Source organism: Tinamus guttatus, unplaced genomic scaffold (assembly GCF_059628265.1).
Source record: "Tinamus guttatus ecotype Peru unplaced genomic scaffold, ASM5962826v1 Tinamus_guttatus_pri_ptg000004l, whole genome shotgun sequence".
Lineage (NCBI taxonomy): Eukaryota > Metazoa > Chordata > Aves > Tinamiformes > Tinamidae > Tinamus > Tinamus guttatus.
Window position 1 is genome coordinate 10,306,473 of NW_028288538.1, and position 15,074 is coordinate 10,321,546.

General features: G+C 41.1%; 1 protein-coding gene across 2 annotated transcripts in view; it reads left to right on the forward strand.

The window, feature by feature from the left end:
- SECISBP2L (SECIS binding protein 2 like) overlaps positions 1-8,203 on the forward strand; it is a 28,116-nt gene extending 19,913 nt beyond the window's left edge. For both annotated transcript variants that reach the window (XM_088540316.1, XM_088540309.1), the window contains 7 exons: positions 445-614; positions 1,814-1,946; positions 2,945-3,107; positions 3,808-4,028; positions 4,716-4,870; positions 5,399-5,618; positions 6,512-8,203. In XM_088540316.1, the coding sequence (XP_088396442.1) occupies positions 445-614; positions 1,814-1,946; positions 2,945-3,107; positions 3,808-4,028; positions 4,716-4,870; positions 5,399-5,618; positions 6,512-7,182 (1,733 nt within the window). In that variant the 3' untranslated portion in view covers positions 7,183-8,203. The remainder of the gene's footprint in view (positions 1-444; positions 615-1,813; positions 1,947-2,944; positions 3,108-3,807; positions 4,029-4,715; positions 4,871-5,398; positions 5,619-6,511) is intronic.
- Positions 8,204-15,074: the final 6,871 nt, after the last annotated feature.

The following is a 15,074-nucleotide window of genomic DNA, read 5'->3' on the forward strand; positions in this document are numbered from 1 at the left end:
GCACTTAACTGCATGCTACACTCCCTCCTTGGTTGTCCTGTCAGCTAACAGTCTGACAACTAAATAAATATTTGCAGTGTATCATATTACTATAATCTTACTAATAATTTAAGATAGTCATTTGAGGGAACCCTTACTGATTTTTTTATAAAGTAATTACTTCCCTGAAATCCGTATATTCTTAAAACACAAGGCAAAATTGAAGAAAGTTTAAACCATCTGGAAGCAACAATATCTGATGATGTTGTTTTCCTGTCATTATGAACTGTGGTGTGTGTGTGTGTGTGTGTAGGGAGGGTTGTCTGTCTTCTTTTCTTTTTTGCTTTTCCAAGGAAGGAGACTGTGCTTTGAGAATCTACCTATCAGTGGAAATTATGAAAGCAGTGCTGAAATAAAGCTGATAAGTGAGACTTCTAGTGAGACTAATATCTTTCCTGTATTTAGTTGGCAGTGCTGCTCCCTTTCATACCAAAGAATCTGCCAGTAGAAAGTCCTTAACAAAGGGACAGCCAGCTATGGGTTGCCTTAATCCTTTGGATTCAACAGCTCCAAAAGTGAAAAGAGGAAAAGAAAGAGAAATTGCAAAGCTGAAACGCCCTACAGCACTTAAAAAGGTAAATATGCCAACCATGGAATATCTTGATCTACACTGAAATTTCTGAAAAAAAAAAAAAAGTTATTTTTTCACCTTAGACGTAGTGACCCTGAGTGTAGAATAAGGAATTGGGAGCTCCTCATTCTGCTTCTTTTACTGTGGTGTCTTGTTCTCGGGATTTAGGCATGTAATGTGACTTCTATACCCCTGCCTAGCAGATTTGAGAGAGTGCATACTTACCCTAGTAGCAGTTGCAAGAACTTCTTAGTGTGAGCATTAAGTCGTGTGGCAAAGCTAGGTGAATTTTTTCCATATTGTAAAGTCCTAGTATATAGAATGACATAGTATCCTTGGCTAAATCCACATCCCCTCCCAGTTTGTTTTTTTTTTTTTTTAATGCCTGTATAACTTAAGACTGCTGTTTTCTTTGAGTGAATTTAGAATTGTATGTGTTTATGAATATGCAAATAAGAGATGTACAGAGATAGGCTTTTGAAGAAACCAAAATGTAAGATAGCAAACTTTTCTTAAAAAAAAAAAAAAAAAAAAAAAAAAAAAGGGGGTGAAAAATCTTCAGTGTTAACTTGTGTACCACAGTGGTTGTTAGGATTTCTTTGTGAAATGGACAGTGAGGATTTGGCACAGCCACATGTGTGAGACAGCTGGCATTGGTTGACTTGCTTTTTTTGCTCTCCTCAAAACTTACTTCTGACTCAACTGTGATGCATTTGGGCTTGAGAAATCCCTAGCAACCTACTCGGAAAAAGTTGTCAAGGCCCTTTTTATCAATCATAACAGCAACATGCCTGGGGCTACCATAACTGAGAGGACCCTCCACTCTAGGGGTGCTTCACAGAGAAGGCTGTAGCCTTCTCTCATAAGCGGGGTGTGTGTGTTGTGGGTTGTTCATGGGTGGCATTTTTTGTATGTGTTTTACCTTAAAGCTGGTGGGAACGAGGAATTATTGATAAGCAAGTGTTCTTTACCAGAAGAAGCTTTGAAAGTACTTATTTAAAATGAAATCATTTGTTTGAAGTAGTATCTGTGATCAGTGAAGAAACTTGAAATGTTTTGTTTATTTAAATTCTGGTATGAATAGGAAGGTTTGAAACAAGTTGTCTAACTTGATTTTTCTTTTTGCTCAAAGAAATGGGACACCTTTCTTTGTTGGTATGTATATATTTGGCAGGTTCTGACAGTTGCTATTTTTGTTCCTAGATTATTTTGAAAGAGAGAGAAGAAAAGAAAGGCCGTTTGTCAGCAGATCATAGCCTGCTGGGGTCTGACGAACAGAAGGAGGTTCACATTAACTTGACTGCTGACCAGTCTCAGGAACTGACCTCTCAAGAAGGTCCGTCTCCATTCTTCCTTTACCTTTCTCTTCCCTATCTGTCTGGAATTAAACTTCACATTGCAGTAATAAACTCATTTTAATATGTGGTCAGGTCTCTTTTTATAGCATGCAACACTTTTTATTGGTATTAGCTTGTGTTGTAACTTCTTTAATATTATGAAATACTTGATTAGAACCCTTTTTCTGGAATGTCTTGTTTGTACATCAGGGAGAATATGTTGCTTTTTCCTTAATCTCTGTACAGTATTTTAATTAGTTTCGCTTAGATGGATATTTCAAACCTCTCAGTGGTGGTAGGGGAACAGGACTTGATTTTTCTTGGTCATGACTGCATGATAGATCTGCTAATCTCTTGTAGGCTATGCCATGTTGATCAGAATGCATTTTAATGATGAGCAAACTGAAAGTTCTCCAGACACCAAATTTAAAAGCTTTAAATAAGACTTTTGAAATTACTGAACACTCCTGACAATAAACTTGAGTGTCCAAATTCTCAGTTTACAGTGATAGCTTGGAGCAGCAAAAAAATTTCTAAGGTCAGACTTGGAAATTTTTGGTCAGACCAAAACTCCAGATGTACCACTCAAACTTTTCTTCTAAACGATGTTAAAAATTTTGCCTGACTTCAGCTGACTGAAGATAAGTATGAAAATCTTAAGTATCCCAGGAATAAATTAATTAGACTATATAAATACCAAAAAAAAAAAAAAAAAAACCACTTTTGGAATAAGTTGAAGCATTTGGGCATGTCTTCCTTTCTGTTCTATCTCTTCCCCAGACTTAGCTTTGGGTTTCATTTGATGGATAGTCAAACATCCACTATTTACACAACCCATGCTCTAAAATTCCCCCTTCGGAGAAGAATATTGTTTAACGTTTTCAGAATGTCATTTGAAAAGAGTGTGGGACACAGAAATGTGGCTTTTTTCTTTTTTTTTTTTTTTTTTTTAATGTGAAAGTGCCTTTGCATTTTATGTGTCAAATTTGTCTTTCAGAAACCGGGCTAAGCATGCCTAGTGATACTTCACTTTCGCCAGCAAGTCAGAATTCTCCGTACTGCATGACTCCAGTGTCCCAAGGCTCACCTGCTAGTTCAGGAATTGGGAGTCCAATGGCATCTTCTGCGATAACCAAAATTCACAGCAAGAGATTCAGAGAGTAAGAGTTTTGCCTTATATACATAGGTTTGAAGTTTGCACTTGGCACCCTCATTTTCTAAGTGTGGATAGGTTTAGTCGGCTTAGAAGCTGAGGTAGTGTAGACTTCCCCTTTGATCTATACAGGTATGATCAGGTTTTTCTTTTTGCCTGCTGAAGATGGATGCACACATGTGGGCATGTGTATATGCATGTATAATTGTGTGTGTATACACTTCATGCTTTCCTTGGTTGCTGCAATCAATAAGCTAGATAGAAATATTTCTAAGGAAGGCAAAATGCACTGGGGACAGGGGAAAAAAAAACATTTAGTTACAAATGGTGAAAACTCTGTGACTTTCACTCTTGATAAAGCATGTGTCTGTGTTCATTTTCTCTGGATTTTAATACCAGCACGTTTTTATACAGCATCAAGATTTAGTTGTTTGGCATCTAATGGAGTTTTTGGAGAGGAGTTTATTCTTCCTACCTTAATTTTTGCGGCAGGTAGAGTTTTTGGGAATGCTAAATGCTTTTAGGATTTTTTCTTTTTTTCTTTCTCAGCCTAAAGTATGCAGTCTGTTTTTTAAATCCCCTTTTCATAACTTTGGATAGCAGTTTCAAGGAAATATTTCTTATTTGACACACTCAAAAGGTTCACTGAACCTTTTTTGTGTATTGAGCATGTGCTGTACTAATTTTGATGTTTCTTGAATTGACAGATACTGTAACCAGGTTCTAAGTAAAGAAATAGATGAGTGTGTGACTCTGTTACTGCAAGAGCTTGTCAGCTTCCAGGAACGGATTTACCAAAAGGATCCCATGAGAGCTAAAGCAAGGAGAAGACTTGTTATGGGGTTGCGTGAGGTTACTAAGCATATGAAGTTGAACAAGATCAAGTGTGTAATCATATCTCCCAACTGTGAAAAAATACAGTCAAAAGGTATAAATGATTCAAAACAGTGGTGGATTTAACTGATTTGTATTTATGGTTTTTCTCATGCCACTGATTGGCAAGGTCAGCAGTATTTTTCAGTTAAGTTAGAGGTAATGCTTTCAAAATCAGTTGTGTGATTGCTACTGCGTACGTGCTTCATTCTCTTCCATTCTAGAAGAAACCAGTTTGAGGGGTGGCTGGCTTCACAAAGAGTCTGTCATATTTTAATTTTAATCTGTTCAGTACTTCATGCATCTGAAATCATGATCTGAGCCTCTTCCAGGAGGATTCATTTGTTCTTGCATGTGTAGGCTAGCCAACATATTTTGCCAGTACCCAAAATGCAAATAGAGGCTTCCTGAGATAAGAGAAAGCTCTCCCACAAAAGTGCTGTGACCAACTCTTGCAATATGTAGAGTATTAATAGCAAATATATATTATCACTGAACAGAAGCACCTTCATCTGCACAGTATTGCATATTTGATTATACTGCAGTACACAAACTTTATATCTGTCTAGTCCTGTTATCTTCCCACATACAGCAATGCTAGTTTATTTTGAACAAGTGTTGAATGAAAACAATTGATGACTGTGTGTACTGAAGTTTTACCTAATAATTACAGTTAAATTACAGAATTGTATCTATCATACCATGACTTTGACTAGTGATTTACTTAAAATTGCTTTCCCAGGTGGATTGGATGAGGCTCTATATAATGTAATAGCCATGGCACGGGAACAGGAAATTCCGTTTGTCTTTGCCCTTGGACGTAAAGCTCTTGGACGTTGTGTGAACAAACTGGTCCCTGTCAGCGTAGTGGGTATCTTCAACTACTCCGGTGCTGAGGTGAGGAATTTGCATAAATGGCTGGAGTAAATCATTGTTTCTTATAATTAAGAAGTGAGATTATAGAGAGCACATGAAATGAGTATGGAGTTTATACTGGCCGTGATGTGATTTACACCAGGGTCTGGTGTGTGTATGTGTGGGTGTGTTTTTTTTTTTTTTTCTTTTTTTTTTTTTCTCTCCCTGAAATTGCTTGCTTATTTACAGAACTGAGGGACTGATACAATTGAAAGTTTTCATTGCAGCTTCTTTAGCTTTTGAATAAACTGGAAGGGCCATCTGAAATTCTGGGGAAGTATTATGGTTGCAAGGCTTATCATTTTAAAATAAGCACATCCCAGAGGTGTGTAAATGTAGAATAGCATTTCTGTGAAATAGAGCAGAACTACTTTTTGGTCAAAGTAAAGGTATTTGGAGCTGATAAGCTTAAGACTGCGTATGTGGTGTAGTTTTGGTTGAAAGAAGTACTATAAAGCAGAAAATGATTTTTAGGAACTACTAAATGTTTTAAAAATGTTAACACTCTAGGACCTATTTAATAAGCTGGTATCGCTGACTGAGGAAGCCAGAAAAGCATACAGAGATATGGTTGCAGCAATGGAACAGGAACAGGCAGAAGAAGCCTTGAAGAATGTCAAGAAGGCACCTCATCATATGGGTCATTCTCGTAACCCCTCTGCAGCGAGTGCCATCTCATTCTGTAGTGTTATTTCAGAACCCATATCTGAAGTGAATGAGAAGGAATATGGTAAGAGTTTAATGACTTTTGTAACCAGACGCTGGAATTTCCCACAGGCTCCTTATTTTAAAGCATAGTTAAAATAACTTTTCTTTACTTCAGCTTATAGTAGTTAAAACTTTCAGGGGTAATATGAGGTTGATTAGTTTTCTAGTAGTTCTATAAGTATTTTTTTTCCCTAAGCTAAATGGAGAAACAATCATTAGTCTCTAATGCTCAGAAGCTCTACAATTACCTAGTGTTGGTCAGAATCACCCTGAAAGCCAGTGACAGGAGACTCATCAGGAGAGATGAGCTTTCAATACCAGCTCACTAAAACTAGAAAGGTATGGAAATAAGATTGTATCAAGCACAGAACTGGTTAGGTGATTGAGGAAGAACCAGTGACACCAAGAGATCAGAACTTCTGGGGAGTTAAATTACTGACATAGCTTTAGCGCAAATCTTGAAGTATGACATGGCAGAGAATGATTATGAAGGTTTGTTACAGAGCGAGCGTCAGACAGATTTGTGTATTGGCTCATTTAAACCCCGGTGATAGACCTCATTGCAGAGCAAATATTCATTTTCATTTATTTACATTAAACTATTCTTGGTTTTAGCTGATTCTTTTATGGTGCTCAAACTAGCTTCACTTTTCAAGCCTTCTTGTACAAATATTTAAAGGGGTAACTCTAGTATTGTGACAATTTTTCCATTTTCAATTGATGGTTGAGCATAAATGCATTTTGTCTTTTAGATTTCTAAATACCCTCACTGTTGCATTCAATGCTTCCACAGTGCACAAATTTCCTGTCTTACAGTATGCCTTTTAGGTTACTGTTAATGTTTGGAGATGCTTGAGAAATTTTTATAGAGAGGATTAATCTGTTTCTTGTTCAAACTTCTTTTGGAACTTACAGAAACAAACTGGAGAAACATGGTGGAAACATCTGATGGGTTAGAAACATCTGAAAATGAGCGAGAATCCTCATGCAAGGCTACAGTTCCAGAAAAAGCTGGTAATGGTCAAATTGAAAAAGCCACTCTTAAACAGCCACCTCTGGCTACAACTGGGGCTACCTTAGCAACAAATCATGGAAAAGTCACTCTAGGTGACAAAGAAGAGGTGAAACCAGATGACAATCTGGAATGGGCCTCACAGCAGAGTACGGAGACAGGGTCATTGGATGGCAGCTGCCGAGATCTGTTGAATTCCTCCATGACGAGTACCACCAGTACTCTTGTACCAGGAATGCTAGAAGAGGAGGATGATGAGGATGAGGAGGATGAGGAGGATTATACCCATGAACCTATTTCTGTAGAGGTTCAGCTTAATAGCAGAATTGAATCTTGGGTTTCAGAGACCCAGAGAACTATGGAAACTCTTCAGCTTGGGAAGACCCTTAGTGGTGCTGAAGAAGACAACGCAGAACAAAGTGAAGAGGAAGAAATAGAGACTTCTGAGCACGCTGATCCGGTCACTGATGGTGAGGAATGGACAACTGATAAGCATGCAAGTAACACGCAACATAAACCCACCATCTGCAGTTCTTTGAATAAAGAACACACAGATTCCATCTATATGCCATAAAAAATGAAAAAGCAGAACCTCAGGAACTTTTTAGAATCTAACTGTTGTAAAGGTTGCAGCCATTATTTCATATGCTTCATCTCAACATTTTGCACTGTTAAACATTTAATATGTGTATTTAATTCACACCAATATTTTTGTAGCTGTCTTTGTTACTTGTTTGATTCGAAAACTAGCTTAGCTTTTAATTGGTATCTATTTCTCAGAATGGAAACTGTGTGATGATCTGTCAGTAGGTATTCATTTGATCTTTTGTAAAAGGAAACGCATTCGAACTGACCACTTTTAAGCAAAATTCTTTTTAAGATGTGACTGTTTAGCTCATTTTCAACAGATTGTCTGTGTTTTAAGACTGACAGATTAGCAACATTTTACATGCTGTTAGGCCAGTTATGCCATTGTATTTGGCCATCATTTTCTAGTTATATCTAGAAATAAAAGTAAAACTTTATTTCTAAAGAGAACCTGCAAAGCCCTGTGTGCAGTCATAATGAACAGTAAATAGAAGGGAAATCTATGCATGATTCTCATGCTAAGAGAAATGCAGCTTTCTGGTTGGTCTTGGTGTATGTACCCATTAAAAAGCTGCAGACAGCTGAGATGGTTACAGTAAGCTATAACAACTTTGATTCCAGAATAACTTTAAGCCAGAGGGGTAAATGATTAATGTATTATTTACCAAATGGAAATACTGCATTAAAAAGAAAACAAATTCCCCATGCTCTCCACAGTCACTGTCTGCCAAACCACACTAAGTGAATCATTAACCATAATCCCTGTCCAGGGTATTAATGAACTGATGACTTCCTCTTTCTCCTGTCACTTACCTCAGGAATGCTGTTATGCATAATGTTATCTACAAATATTGTTGCTAAAAGCAAGAATAGTCCTTTAACAGCAAGTATGGATGAGATAGATGCTCAGTGTATTGATATGTTCATCTGCATGCTTTGATCTTGGCCACCCTCCTATTGAACTCAGGATGGGTCTTAACAGCCCTTACTGATAACGTGACCTCTTCTGTCTGTTCTCACAGTCCAGCAGCCTTGAGGGTTGACCTCTAGAGTAGAAAAGGAAGTGGTTATTCCAGGAAAGGGGGAAGTGCTGTGTAGTATTTGGAGGTGTTTCACTGGTTCAGAGGTGAAAGAGACAAAACACCCCTTCCTTGAAAAAATACATGTTGCCAGAGAGCTTTTTCTGTATTTTGTTCTGAATATTGAAGTGAAATCAATTAACTGATGATGAATTTATTCCAGATTGAAGGTGGAGTATATGCCTAAACCTTGCATGCAAGGAGTCTGCTTTCTGTCTTTGTCTTACACTGGCAAGGGATGTTCCAAAACAGCCAGCAGCAAGAGTTTCACTGCAAGAGTAGCCAAAGAGTAACTTGCATGAATAACAATTTTTTTGGCAGATGTAGGTTCGTTCCAATTCCACTTCACTTTTTTTGATCACTTACATTAAAAAAAAAAAAAAAAGTAGTTGGATTAACACAAGGAATTTATAGTTACATATTTAGCTCACGACTTTAATAACAGGGGACCAGCACTTCTACTATTTGCAATGCTGGCATTTTAAGTTGCACTGGGAAAATAAGACTCCAGGTTTAGAAATCATCTACTCCTGTTTCTTTGGATGTTAACGAGAATAACAGAAACTGTGTATTATGTAAATAATGCTTTGGGTAGGTGTAGGCATAGCAAATGCTATGTAGATAAGCAGTAGAGAGCTGCTAGGACAACTGGCTGTTCTGTCATGTTCTTAGTTCCTTAATGTAATCTTCCTAGATATTAGAAACAGGCATTTTATAGGACAACAAAGACTAAGGAATGATGCCTCCTGAATGTTAACTCTTTTACTATGTGTGTGGCAGATTTCTACTGTCTGTATGTTTTGAAAGTCTCTTTGCTTTAGGAAATGATAGGTGTTTGAACTGCTGAAAGGCAAAACTTGCCCCTGGATGTGTAAGCATGTGTCTCGGCAGCAGCTGAGACTAGTGACTACAATGAGGGCAAAACTATACCACAACACTAAGAGGAAAAAAAATAAAAGGTGTTTGTAGTTTTCCTTTTGCTTTTTCGGTGCCAGTGATTCAAATAACTTTTGATCTTGAAGTACTAGTATCAAAGGCACATCTTTTTATATGCCTTTTCTGAACTTGGACTGTCATTTTAAGATTTTTTGACATTTGTATCAAAATGGAAAAACTCCTGTAATATTCAGCCCACTACTTAACTGCAATTTTGCTACAGATTTAATAGAGTTCTTAAGCGATGCAGCACTTCTAATATCTCTCAGTTTGCCAGCAAATAAGGAACTGGTCTCTTTTTAAAATGTGACAGATCACCCTTCGAGGGGCAAACCGAAAATGACTGGAGGAAACTATTTTTAGTGCTTCCTTTTTGATAAGCTGGGAATGAGCAATAATTGTGTGAATGAAATTGCAATTCCTTTGGGCTTGATCCATTTGCATCTAAAATTAAGGAAGTTCCTTGCAACTTAAAGCACTTGAGAAGAGTATCTCACTGTGGTAATTTTGATTCTGTTAGCACCAGAATTTAAAAAAGAAAGCATAAGTGTTTTACAATACCATGTTTTTTTTAAGTAGCTGAATTTCTATTTCAGTGTAAAAGTGTGCAGTTTATTATACAGGTTGTTATTGTCCCCAAGAAAAAATGTTTCTGTAGTTAGAGGTGTAAAGATATTTTTGTTGTGGAAATGAGTATTCAGAAAACAAATCTACTTTTCTTAAGGCATTCTTTCTAGAACTGATTTCACCACTTAACTCTTCTGGTAAAATCAAAAATGATGTATCTGTGGTAGGGGTAGGGATCTTTTAAAACTGATAGAGGTGGCTATGTATACAACCTATTTATATAATACCTGATCTCTGTAAAAATAATAAATGTGGGTGAAGATATGCATAAGGGAAGAAATCTTGCAGAACTTTTGTCCATAATTGGACCAAGTAAAAATTAAAGCTGTAGGACCTGAGATCCTGCAAACACACACTTGAGAGCATTAGTTCCACCGATCTACGTCAGTGGACCCATTTATCTGCTTAAATTGTGTGCAAACATTTAAGATTGGAGCTAAACAGTGACAGATAGCATTTGACCTGTGTTTTAAAAATTAATTATAGGAAATGTTCATTAATGCACTTGTTTTTTTCTGATAAGAGGTGTCTTATGCTCATTTGGGTGGGTGGGAGCTTACACAATGTGATTCAGTCCAGTTCTTTAACACAAGCTTAAATTTTAATAGCGTTACTTAAATACATATGTAAAAAGTATTATTGTTTGAAAAGCTGCTGTTTGCTGAAACTGTCATTAAGTATTTTCTGTGAAGTTGTGCCAACTAATGAAACTTCTCAGTTGATTTCAGTGTTATCCATTTAAAAATTCCATCTGAAGACTTGTTTACAAACCCAAAAGCCAGACGCCGCAAGCCATAGAGACAAACTGGCCGCACGTGGGGTAACGCTAAGAACACGTAACCCCAAGCTCCACCGTCTGCACGGTAACACTGAAAGCAGAAACCCGGTTGGCACAGCCCACTTTCTAAATGTTCATAATAGTTCATATATTTTACTTTTAAATAGATTCTAATAAAGCTGGTTAATCTTTAATGTCTTAAACTGTAGTAATATTTAGGTTGAAGCAGTAGAAAAATCATTATGAATTACAATATGAAGGGTTTTGTTCCATTTCTTTTTTTGCTGTATGAAGGAAAATTGTTCTGTCTACCGTACTTTTTGGAGTAATAACAGCTTTTTTGCACTATGTAAATACTAGTGGGGATTCTTCCGTAACTAATAAAAATGATTGTAGAAATTTATGACTTCCACACAGTGGTGTGTTTGTTCAGCGGCTACTTTCTCCAGAGTTCATGTCCTCAAGGGCTGCCCTGGCACCTCTGATAACTGCTAAAAGGTGGAGGACTCTTTGCCTGGCTCTGCCCTCTGTTCTTGGCCCCAGGGTGGAGGGGCCTGAGAGCCCCCTGCTCACCTTGCAATGGAGAAGCATGGGCTGGAACAGGGCTTCCCGCATCAGGGATTCACAGGCGCTGTGCTGTAGCGTGACCTGAAAAATGTTACGTGATACGGAGAAGTCTACTGTTCCTCAGTGGTCCTGGTAACAAAATAGGTCAAAAGGGCTCTCTTGAAAATAACATTTCGCTCTAGGAGAGCAAGAGTAAGAACAACTGCTTCCTCAGCATAGGCACCTCTGAAAAACAGGGTTTCTTCTGTGCTGCCACAGTAAGGGAGCACAGGTTGACATCCCTTCGCTGCTGCACGTTTTGAAATAACGTGAAGTTCTCCGTATGTCATTGCTGTGCTCTCCAGTGACTCACGGAGCTGCTCACTCTTCCGCATCTCTAGTAACAGTGTCATTAACTTGTTTTGCAACTCCTACGTGCAGGAGTATTTGCAGCAATTCACAAAGGATACAGCCTCATCCTGTAATTCTGAGTTTTCTATTTATGTGCCTTAACTTCATGTTTCAATTCTGCTGTTGCAGTTGTCTTCTGTTGAAAGTATTTCTGTTATAAACCCTACTTTGCAAGTGCTATCACTTTCTGTCAAAATGATTCTTCATATGTGGGCTTCATATGCATCTTCTTGACCTGAAATGAATTTTGGAAAGTACAAAAAAGTAGGTGGCATCTTGTGACAGCAGCAGGGTAGTAACAAGGAAATTAATTACCCTAACACCTTACAACCAGACTTCTCTTCCTTCCCTTTCTTTGTTAAACCACAGTAAAATAAGTGGCTTTTAGTTCCAAAGCACTTTCTCCCCTGAGAAATTCCCCTGCCTTTATCGAGAATTTTGCAGGTGACATTATAGGCCTGAATGTTTCACATTGCTGTGTCCCAAACAGGAACAACTCCATGAGCAAAACCTCAGTTCTCAGAGCCCACAGCGTTGTCCTGACAGCAGGAGCCAGGCGAGCTCTTGGGTACGGGTTGGTACTGGCCAAGCAGGGAGTTTGCAGAGGACTGGGGCATCTGCACAGCAGAACTGCTTGGAAAGGCCCCTGCCACGCGCCTGTGCTGGGTGTGCAGCAATGTTGCTTTCAGACTTGGCTTTCAGATTTTTAGTATCCTGCTGTATGAAAGTCAGGAGTCTTTGTTCATATTTATTATTTTTACAGCATTGGACAAAAGATAATGAAACAGAAGACTAGTTATGTGTGTGTTATTTTGTGAGTTAACCCTCTTGTATTTACAAGTTAGCAAACTCTATGAAATGCTGGAAAGCGAGGTCAGAACATGAATTTTGGCAACAGCGGCCAAGCCCTGGCCTCCTCCTAACTGTTACATTACGGTTTTCCTTTGACGCTTGGTGATTTTCCCTTTTGAGAGGCGGATATGTGTGGGTGTCCATCTGGACACTATCTAAAATGCTCAGCTCTATCATAGTGTTATTTTCCAAGGATAGTACTTTAATGAGTAAAGAGGAATTTAGTAATCATGTAACACTGATAGCAGACTTTCTCTTACAGAAAAACACATGGGCACAGGCTAACCCGCATTTCCTATCGTATCATATCGAGCTCTGTTTGTGCATGAGTTTCCTTGGTGGGCAGGGGGAGGCTCTGGCCATCCTAAGTATGTGGGTAGCTTTTCTACTTGTATTTACAGCACTAGTTAATGTGTTTTTGCAAGGCTTCCTTCCTATACACTAGGCTGCCTAGTATAGCCTATTGCAGGGCGATAGAGCAACGCTTAGTTATCATTTGAAATGTGAGGAGGTAGACGCCTATATCCCTCTTCCACCTCCAAAAAATACGCAAGGGTCTTAGGATGGGGTAGCCTCTGCCTGAACAGACAGCAGCAGAGGTGGCTCTGGCTGCGGTTCGAGGGCAGCGCATGGGGAAGGTGCTGCCCGTGTCCTGTGGCGGCAGCCGGCGAGGCCGGGCGGGTGCTGAGGCGCCCGGCACGGCCTGTGGCAGCAAATGGCGCCACAGGCGGCAGGCGCCAACGCCGGCCTGTGAGGCGGCCTGTGAGGCGCCCAGCGCCGCTTCCTGGCGCTCACAGGACCTTTGTTCCCGCTGCTCTCCCGGGCTCCTTTCCCAGCAGCGGCCACGGGGCTCCTATCGGCACAGGCAGCTGCTCAACTGCCCCAGGCTCTGCACTGTCTCTCCCGCTCCTGCCCTTCCCCATGGCCAAGGCCTCCTCAGACAAGGCCCTGGTCTGTGGCAGTCGCTGCCCTCCGCCTGCTCGCTCCTCCCGCCACAGGCAGCGGAGCCTTTGGCAAACGTGTTTCTTTCTGTGGGACCGCTGGCGGGTTGGAGGGGTCTCTCTGAGATGGGAGACCAGGTTCTCGCTGCCTTCGTCCTCGCTAGCTTGGCCCCAACCCCCTCCTCCGTTGGCTCCTCTTTTCCCTTTCCCTGCATCCACAGCCACCTGTGAGGGAAAGGGAAGGAAATGGAGAGGTCACCCTCATCTCGAGGAGGCCCTCAGTGAGCCTGGGCACTGGTGACACGAGGCAGTGACTCGTGGCCCCGTTCCATGTGCCCACAGAGAGCCAGTGTCCAGGGACCAGCAGGGAGGCCGGGATCAGCTCCAGTTCCGGCCTGGCCTTCCCTTCCAGCCGTGTGGTGTTCTAGCCCAGCATCAAAATTCAGGAGCTAAAAGGGAAAAATGTTAGTGTTAAGAGAATTTCTGTGCTTTACTTGCCATCAATAGAGCTGCTAATCACTCCTGAGTGTTTTCTGTCCTTTGGTGCTTAAAGCTGTCATTAAAACTTCATGAGAAATTAGTCACTGTTCTTGACTTGTGGCTTGTGCTGGTTTTCCCTTTGGGGCTGGTTTCGTGGGCAGTGTGAGGCGTCCCACCCGCCAAAAGCAGCTTATGCAAAAGAAGCCACTGCCTCGCTGAGCAGTATTTCCTGAGTACAACCAAGGCTGCATTTTTTTTTCCCTCCAATTTGATCATACATCTTTTAGGGTAATCTTTTACAGTAATAGCTTTTCTACAAGAGGAAAAGTGCAAAACACCGTGTCTGGTCTGGACTTGCCCTTGGTTCCCTGCTTGTAGCTGTCTCTGGCTGGGAGGCCAGGGGCTGTTTGTCCTCCTCTTCTGCCTCTCGGCACTGCCTGGGAGCCAGCCCGGTCTGTGTGAGCACCGTGAAGGAGAATTTAACACTGAAAGCTCAATGAGAGGGGAAATGCAGTTTTGTAGGGATTTTAGCTTTTGCTGTGAAGCCTAGGACTGCTGTGTGGTGGTTTTCAAGGGTTTGCCTGAGGTGTCAAAGCCAGGTCTCGGCCGAGGGCACAACTCCTCCCTGCCAGCGCCCACCTTGGCTTCCTCGCCAGTGCTGCAGAGGGCATTTTTTTCTGTATGGGGATAATTTATCATTTGTGATGATAAATCACAAGCAGGGAGAGAACTGGAAGGAAAATCGTCATTCCTTCAATAAGAAGATGCCTGGGGGGTGGCGGGGGCACGGAGAGCGGCTTGGGATTTATCTCAATGGCTGTAGTGAGTGGTTGGCAGGTTCCTTTTAGGTCGAAGCTGAAGCCAGCAGGCACGGGCAGCGAGAGCCCCGAGGTGCCCTCCTGCTGGGGTGGGAGCTGCCGGGGCTCGGGGTGGCACTCGGAGCCAGGACTGCGCTCCCTGTCCTGCTATTTCGGGCTGTTGCCTACTCAGCTTCCTGCGTGCTCAGCTCCCATCCTGCCTTTCCAGCAGCCCTGGCAGCGCCAGGAAGCGGCGCTGGCTCCGCTATCGAGCGGGCGGTCAATGCGCAGGAACTCGGCCGCCAGGAAAGATGGATCGCAGCTTCCCCCGGGGATGCCCTGCGTGCCGTTAACATCCAGGCACCGCTGGAGCCGCATCCCCCCGGCTCCCGGCGGGGCGGGGCGCTTCGGACGGGGGCTCGAGCTGGGGG